This window comes from Teleopsis dalmanni, chromosome 1 (genome assembly GCF_002237135.1).
Source record: "Teleopsis dalmanni isolate 2A chromosome 1, ASM223713v2, whole genome shotgun sequence".
Taxonomy (NCBI): Eukaryota; Metazoa; Arthropoda; class Insecta; order Diptera; family Diopsidae; genus Teleopsis; species Teleopsis dalmanni.
This window is the reverse complement of record NC_051846.1, coordinates 33,708,855-33,718,423: the sequence shown is the minus strand read 5'-3', so window position 1 is coordinate 33,718,423 and position 9,569 is coordinate 33,708,855. Positions and strand designations below refer to the sequence as shown.

Here is a 9,569-nt window from a genome sequence, read left to right as displayed (position 1 = left end):
AATTTAAAAAAATTTATGAACATCGGGGACCTCGTTTTTTACACTGACAAACATAAACAAGTCAAACACCAGACAGTTTACTATACACGAAAAATTTAAAAATAAAAATAAAACGTTTCTCTAATAACAATAAATTAATTAATAAATGAAAAAGTCAAGAAAAAGAATTGTAATCACAATTTTACTTAATATACTCATACGTACAGCAGTGTATGTAGATTTTCGTGCATTTATAAAAAGACCTTACTGATAGTATTGATATGAACAGTACAAGTACAACTAATGTAATCGAATTAATTTATTTACATTTTTTACAGATTTTTATGCTATCCTCATATCTCATCAACGCGCCGAAGCCGAAGCCGCCGCCACCAATAAAAATACAAAGCCTAGCAATGGATAATGTAATTGCAGTTGAAGTAATTAAGTATGCAGAGTCAGTCTACGACAGGAACAGTAACAAATGCACAGAATAAAAAAAACTGACAGAATATTTCAAACGAGTACCGCATAGATAATTCGAGCAGAAAAACCAGAGAACACTTAGTTGGAAAGATATATTGTTTAAAACAAAAAAAAAAAAAACAAAAAAGAAACTGCATAAAAAATATATGCACGCATATCCAATAAAATACCGCAAACTACAACGATTTAATATCGAATATACATAAATATATGCATAAAAATCATACGAAAAGTAGCAACATAACAGTTACAAATTCATTGTACTCAGAATGGACTCACGCATCGGCCTGGATTATATTGTCGAAAATCGTGAATATATTTCAAAATTAGGCGCTGCCTTAGATACAAATAATGCAGTCGTAAAGAAGCAAGTTTTCGAACTGCTATCAGCTTTATGCGCTTATAATGCAGATGGATATGCACGCGCAATCGAAACACTTGAATTTTATAAGGTAAGTGCTATCAAAATCCAATAGTACATGAAAAACTTACGTGAAAACCCTATAAAACCTATAAACCTAACACATTTAAATTACAATAAACACGAACTAAATATCATTAAATATCCTTTAATTTGACACCGAATAAATTTAGTTACTTAAATAGGTGGTTCAAAATTAAGTGTTTGATAATTTAATGCTTATTTTTTAAGAAAATCTATGTTACCTTAAATTTTTATAAAATTATTTATTATTTTACTTAACTTAATACTTCATTATATTGCAAATATTTTTGGCTAAAGAATGTTCCACAATCAGTCTCTGAAAAGAGCTACATACTAATTCCCAGCTAGATGGGTATTTAAGAGTCCGAATACACTATACGACACTATTTAAATATTAAGTAATTTCGGTTCAGAACTTTATTAAATACTACGAGTACGTATAACAAAATTTAGTAGCAAATCCTAATCCGATTTGCTACGAATAAATTTTTTCAGTAGTACTCATACGGCCTAACAAATTTGAGGCCGCTCACTTCAAAAACTGACTACAGAAAATCGATGCCTAGCAGATAAAATAATCTTTTTAATATACATCTATATACAAAGAGTCTGGTATTAATCTAATAGATTTTTAAGAATTTTTGAAATTTTAGTAGATATTTTAGTAAAGTAAAATCAATAGTAGTACATATTTGTAAATGCAGAGCCGAGTAAGAAATACCACAATCAAACAAAGGACTCTAAATCATTTTCTTCTAAAATTTTGGGAAACACTAGATTGAAACTATCAAGCCAGAAAATTATTTTTTTTTGATGTTATAGTAAATTCTTGATAAATATTAACATCTTTTTAATTTTACATCAGAACCAAAATCTGTAGAATTTTTTTATTTTGATTTTTCTGATCAGTCTTTAATTTTTTTGTTCAATTTTTTGGACCAAATTCTATTGCATAAATTCTTCTTACTACTTCTTAATACTCACGATTCTGTCAATATATACTATTATAATCGATTCTTTAATCAAGTGAATGTGTTAGTATTCTTTCAAGATCCTCTTAAATTTTAAGCGTTTTACTTTAAAATTTCTTTGAAACAAATTTAAAGAGAGATATAGTATATGGACTTGAGCAAGCAGTTTATTTGCAAATAATGTAAGTAGGATATTTAATTTGTGTAGTAAAATTTATATTATATAAAATTTCTGAATTTGAGTAGTGAAAAACAATCATTTAATGTAAATATTAATTATTTTATATTTTAAATTTGATATTCTTTTAAGAATTAATACATATGTATAGTTCAGATTACCGCTGCAAATTGCTAAACCATTACGCTATACGGTCTGTTCGAGTATATTCAAATTTGTGCATTCGGATCGAACACTTGCAACATTTGAAAATACTTAATCTATTCAACGATATTCGACATCCTCGATAAGTAACTTGACATCTATACTGTCTTAACTTTGGCAAGATTTTTATATTCAAATGCAAATACATATTATTTTTGAAGATTGAATGCGAATTTGTATGTTTAGTGAAAAATTGAAAGTACCATATATGCAAAAATCTTGCCAAAGTCTGGTTAGAGCTGACGATAAAAAAAATTTGCTTTACTCGATTCTACATCGATAAGATTTTTATGTTCGAATATAATGAGTTAGATTAGTTAGATTAGGTTACTGTGGCCGTCCAAAGACGCACTTAAACCATGGGGTCCATTGTGTTACCCTTAAGAATTTGACACCTGTCTCTATAACCGTTTTGTACTGGCCACAAAACCATTGACTTGAGCTAGGGAATTTGAATTTTTTTGTCGTAATAAATTGATATAATACAAATATGAACATTTGCATGGAAAAGCAAAAGTGTATGGTAACTAAATCAAAACCTAGCCTGTGTAGACGGTGCGTAAGTTGACACTGCATCTACACTGGCTACACTTCGGCCAGAAATTTTGCATACACTCACATTTTTTCACTAACTCACGTATGCGCTTTCGAACATAAATATTTTGCCTAATGTCAACTAATGTAGATGCGATGTTATTTACGTTTTGTTTTAAACAAATACGTATAACAGTGAATGTTCGAACATCAGAGATATTCGAAAATTTTCGTGTGATTCGTTGTGCTCGATCATTTGACTCGAACATACTTACCGTCATGCTTGAAACTTTAAAAAGCTTGAATAATATTTGTAACACTTATTTGTATACATATTTTTATATTGATTTTTTATCTTAGAATTTAATTTAAATTAATTTTTTTATTTTTATTAATTATTTATTGTGTTCTTTTCTTTTTTACACCTACAGAATCTCAAAAACGAACGATATCGTTTCAAAATTGTCATTAACGAGTTAGAAAAAGCCACAAATGTTGAGTATCAAGCCGCGCTATTGGCTTTCATCAATTGTGTTATTATTTCAGTAACAAGTCTACAAGACCGCATTAGAATACGGAACGAATTCATAGGTGAGTTCAAAAACCTGACTAGCAAACAGTGACAAATCAGTTTAATTATTTCAAAGTGTTTTGTTTTTACATGATTTTCGTAGGTGCAAAAATTATACAAATATCGTAAATGATTTATTTGAACCAATTATGGTTATAAATTAAAACCAAAAAAAAATTATAAAATAATAAATTAAAATGCTAAGTGTAAATTAAAAATGAGAAAAGAAATTAGAAATCATGTTTTGCATTTTTCAAAATTTGATGTATTTATTATGTTCGCAACAGCCTTGACCACGATTGGAGCCACGCAGTCGTCTTATTATCACTCCGCATGCCATTGGTACTGGTGGAAGTTACATAGGTACCTCTGGGGCTCATTCATATCTTACATATAAAACAATAAGTATATTAAAAAAAAAAATTAGGGTTTAAATTAAGTCTTAGCACGTGTATACTTGATTATTTGAACCTTTACGCTTGACAAGTTGAATATTTCGTTGAATAACGAATAGACGAACGATCGTACTAAAAATGATCGATCAGAGCGTTAACATGCAAATTAGGCGCGTTTTGCATTGAATTTTGTTTATTTTGTTTGCATCGCAAACGGACGACGTGTAAAATATGCCCGCAGACCATAATTATTTTTATAGCTATTAACAAATAAATTTTATAGTATTAAAATTTAATTTAATAAAAAGTTTTTATATCCTAACCGAAAACGTTGACTTAAATTAATAAATAAGTTATATATAGTTTGTTTTACTACTGAAGTTTAAGCTTCCGGTCAACTCTCTTAATGTTTTATCATCGAACGAAAAAAATTATTTAAAATTTCTTTCTTTCTTGGCATATATTTTTTATGGCAATGTTCGCGTAGAAATCTTAAAAATTGCGAAAGTCAGGTTACTTAAAAAGGCTTGCTGACGTTAAGATTTTTATTACAATATAAGCCCTCCAAATATGGCCAAGCAATTATAATATATCTACAATATAAATGAATTTTTTTATTGTTTAAATTATTTTTTTTTTTTTCAATTTACAAACCAAAAAAAATTATTCAGAAATTACAAAGCATACGTCAAGTACCTCTTTAAAGTGATTAATACATAAATACGCAGGTGCTTTCAAAACTTAAAAAGACCTATAGACAAATATATTTTTGAGAAAATATAAACAGAAAAGAATGGAAGACTGTTGTTAAACAGGCTTAAGTCCTACATGGACTTTATAGTCACGGATGATAATGATAGACAAATATATTTTGAGAAAATATAAACTACTTATTTTTTAATTTTGCACTAGATTTACATTAGCTGAACCTTAGTAGTAGCCGGTTAGTAGCTTTTTACCGGAATTCTTAACCTTTCAACACGAAGTGACGTCTAGGAAACTTCATTTTTTGCATGCCCCTTTGAAGATATTTAAATTCTCAGCAAATTATTAGATTATTCAATGCCAATTTCAAAATAATATGCTTTGTAAACTTGCAAGTTGCAGTTTATTTGATCTAAATGAAATAGCAGATTCTTTTTAATTTGCGAGTCAAGGGATTACTATTGTAAACTCTGTTAAAGTTAAAGCAAACAATTGTGATGTTTAAGCATTCAAGTGTTTCAGAAGTTTTTTCTATTCGATTCCAAATAAGATTTAAACTGATCTTATTTTTCCAAGATTCTTTAATCAAACTTAAAAATTAATTTAGTGAAAATGAGAGTAAGTTTTATAAGTCTATCCAATGTAGTATATTAACAAATATATCTCCTTCTTGATTCCTTTTTGAAATTCGTTATTCAATAGAATCAATATGAAATCTGCAATAAATTTCAATGCAACAGCCCCATATGTCCGTGCTTAAATTAACTGAATGGCGTTGCAGAATTTCTGTACTATTTGTAGTGTACTTTTTTATCTAAAATTTTCTAAACCAACACTCGTCATAGCTTCTTATCCAGGTTGTAAAATTTTTTTCAATTTACCAAACTCCAATGGTATTCTTTTTTATTCTTTTTTACTCCATGATCTCTAAATTCTCAATGATGATTCTTCACAAAAATGAGTTATTTTCTTGACGTTTGTAGAGCAAATCAAAAACGTTTATCTGTCGTAGAAAATATTTTTCTAAAGAACGTTTAAAATTCATATGTGGATTTTGAAATTAAACCAATGCGTTTCACATGTCTATAAAGTGGCGAATGCGATAAATTTAATCTCTCAATGATCTGAGTTTCTATTTAACTATTTACTTCACTTAATACCATTAATTTTTCTTTATCTGCTTCAAATTACTTTCGAAAATGTAATATATACTATAGGTATATTCAGCATGAAAATTACCGAAATAAGATTTGGAAAACCAATTTCAGCACTGGTTTTCTGTCAATACACCTTCCTCACAAACATTGTTTTTTTTACTTAACAATATGTCTTCATTGAATCGCTTTTATTTAAAGCATAACAATAACTTTTATAATCTTAAAAACTAATAACATTATATTACAAATCATTTTATATATTTAATGTACAACAATGAATTATAAAATTAATTGTAAATTAATTTAAGGGGCCTCTAAATAAGTAGCCAGGGCTTATTTACCAGATATCAAGGCACATAAGTTAAATTAAACAGGATAATCTTTAGGAAAGCAGTATGTCAGGTCTATGATTTTATTTAATTCTAGAAAAATGTAATATATGTATTAGCAAGAGGTCTAACCAGCGGATTCACAAAATTTTCAAGATTTGAATCCGAGTTTTTGAACTCGTCTTTAACCATCGTAACTTTGAAATCGAAATGTATGTTTTCATTTCTGATATACAAGGGTACACCAGTTATCATTCTTAGAATCTGTGCAGGATTTCTACGTTCTACGAACAGATATTGTCGTATATCTGTAAGCCGTACATCCAGATTGGTTTATATAACTTGGTTGTATAATATTTTTATATACATTAAATAAATTTTTACTTGCTTCAACAGCGAATAACAACAAATAATTTATCTTATTTATTCTTTTATATAATTATTGACATGTATTTAAAATTACGTAGCTGGTAGACTGATCAATATTTGTGTATTTGACGTATTGAAGATTTAAATAAATATTTATTTTCATTTCGTTTATAAAATAATAATTCCCGTTTTACATACAATTTTTTTTCATTTCAATTATTTTCTGGCAGTGAAAATTTTATACATAATTTTCATAAATAATGTTTCTCAGTACTACCTTTCCAGATTTAGGTTCTATACATAAGAAAGAATACATAAATCATGCAATAAATAATGCCTCTACAAACAGAACAGTATTAAAATTTAACAATTAAAAATAAAAATATATTGAATTTATTCAATTATTCTACAGCAAGTAAATTTGTTAATAAAACTTTCATAGTGAAGTAGCAAAACTCCAGAAAAATGTGCGAACATAAAAGTCAAGTAAGTTGATTAAGGAGCGCTGACTCTGAACTTCAAATTTGGCAGGGCACGAGTTTGATTCCTAGTAATTGCAGTCTCAAAAAAAAAATTTACGAATAATTATATACAATAATTATTTTGAAGACCACTGATGATGGGTATTTGGCAATACTCGAAACAGCTGTATAGTCTGCCAAAAATTCAATCAATTAAAATAATATAAAAAACAAAAATTTTTTGTTGTTGTAGTTCACTACTTTTGAAAAGTTCTATGTAAATAATTCTTAAAAACATTCTTCTAGAAAATCCGAAATGTAAATAGTGTATTAAACATCCCTCCTACTTTTGCATATAGTTAATATCAAAAAATGTTTAGACTTACACCCTCAGGTGTTAATATTGTTTATAAACACGTTTCAATAAATTGTAATCATTTTTACCCAACCTTTAAAAACACTCATTCATCAATACTTGTAATTGGTTAATTATACGTTTAGTCGAGCAAAAAAATTAATACAATACGAAAAAACAATATATTTGCAATATAGATAATTAATAAAAAAAACCATGGAACTAAGTAATCGATTGCGCTTATAAATTAAATAAAAAATTTTTTATAAAACTGTCACACCAATTGATATATTAACCAAGCGATTTAAGATACTTTATGCCAGAAATGTTAATGAATGATTTAAACATTTAAACATATTAATAAGGAATTAAAGTATTAATAAAAGTTATTGAATTATTGAATTAAAAAGATTTAATTCATAATTAATTCAAATTACTATTTCATTAAATAAAAAAAAATTTATTTATTATTTCTTTTGTTAATTGGATTGTTGGTTACTTAAAGCTACTATAACTGAATAAAATGCAATTGCATGTTGTGAAAGATATTAAGAACTCAAATCAGATACTGGTAAATAGCTGAAACTTTATTTCATCTCAGATTTGAAACACGAAATGCTACTTTAACTGATACTTTTAGCCGTTAAAAGTATTTAAACATATATACATATATATAAATTGGTTAAAACCATAAATAGTCAACTCGTTTATACATTGAAACTGCAAGTAAAAATATTACTATTTTTTTAATAATTTTGTTGATATTTAAAAAGCAATTTTTTTCATTACCTAATTGCTTGTCTAAAAGTCATGGCATGTAAATAACAACACATTTCGCAAATATGCCAAAGTCTCATAGTTTAATAATATTCATATTTAAATATTTAATTGGACAAGCGTTAATATATTATTTTTTACTAATAACTAATTTATAAGCAAAATATGGAAATGCAGAAAACAAAACATATCAATCAAAATTGTACAAATATTTGTATATGTAATTCTCAATTCCTAGAAAATTGAAATTGCATAATTCCCTGGTATATAGACTTAAAGTATTTACCATACGTTTTTGAAATTCTTGTCACGTATAGTTTATATTTGTACCGATCTTTCTTAATGCTAATCGCCTTGAAATTCAATATGTATTTTCAATGCTAAACTATGTGCACACATGAATAAGTGATTTTATGTACACACAACATAAAAGACATATGTCTATATACAAAATAATATATAAAATATAAAGCCGCTCTAACGTAATTATTTCGAAATCACACTAAGATACAAATATACAAATTCTATGGGTATTGGGCTTGAAAGCATATTGAAACAATAAAGCTGATTTGTTTACTTAAGAACTTTCAACTGCAACTCAACTTTACAAATAAAAATTACTATTAATGTTACTATTAATTTAATTGTATAATGTAATGCCATATATTAAGTAATGTGTAAAATGTATAATGAACCTGACTTACATATGAACAAAACGCATAGTATTGGTCGATATATATTTAAGCCCATAAAATCTCTTACAGCACTTTTTTCTTTATTTTTTGTCTTAAACGTTGACAAAGCGCAACTCAATTTATTTCAATTAAAAACAATGAAAATTTAGTGCTGCGTCCATGTCGCCTTGTCCACACACAGTACAGCCCCAACTTAATCCGGGACGCGCTCAATCAAAGTCAACTAACAGTCTACAGAGGTCATGAACCTACAGCTTTTTTTTTTTGTATGATTTTGTACACTTCGATTTGTTGCGACTTTGTTAAAAAATAACGAAAATTAATCTAAAACTTTGGTATTTTTGGGTACTCATCATTCCACTTACAGTCATTTTATTTGATGCGATAATGCGGGTGCGGGTGCTGATGAACGAAACGTGATCATTGTTTTAATTTTATTAACATGCATGTATTAAACACAAAAGACAAGAATACATAATAGTCTTAAATTTATATATTAAGTGTATTTAATATTCCATTGAAACTTCATTTATCTATATTATCTCAATGATCTTAAGCTAATTTCTTAACAGAATTTTAAAACACCCACCCAAACGAGAAAAGTTGATCACTTTGGATGGAGAAGCGTTCAAAAATTAAAAATAGTTAATTTTTATTATTGATAATTACTTTCTCATTATTTTTTATTATATTTTTAAAAGCATACATTTAAATAATGTGACACTAATTGCTTCATTATTTAAACTATAATCTTATTGAACAATCTGCCAAACAAATAAAAAGTATTTTACATAGAAAGTACATTCTTAATTAAAAAAATAATATTTTATACAAAGTTATGTTTATAAAAAAAAAACATTCATTATTCTTACACATAGAATAGAGCAGAAACAGGTTCATTTCACTGATTTGGTTTCTTGACATGATCGTTGCAACTTAGCAGCAACGTTCTTTCTCT

The 9,569-nt window shown here is 27.3% G+C and overlaps 1 protein-coding gene across 1 annotated transcript; it reads left to right on the top strand.

Annotated features, from left to right (window-relative positions):
* Positions 1-321: 321 nt before the first annotated feature.
* On the top strand, positions 322-3,497 carry LOC119679348 (inverted formin-2-like). Its single transcript, XM_038091649.1, has 3 exons — positions 322-917; positions 3,229-3,388; positions 3,472-3,497. Exons 1-3 carry the CDS (start codon positions 735-737, stop codon positions 3,495-3,497), a joined length of 369 nt encoding a protein of 122 aa, XP_037947577.1. The 5' UTR covers positions 322-734.
* Positions 3,498-9,569: the final 6,072 nt, after the last annotated feature.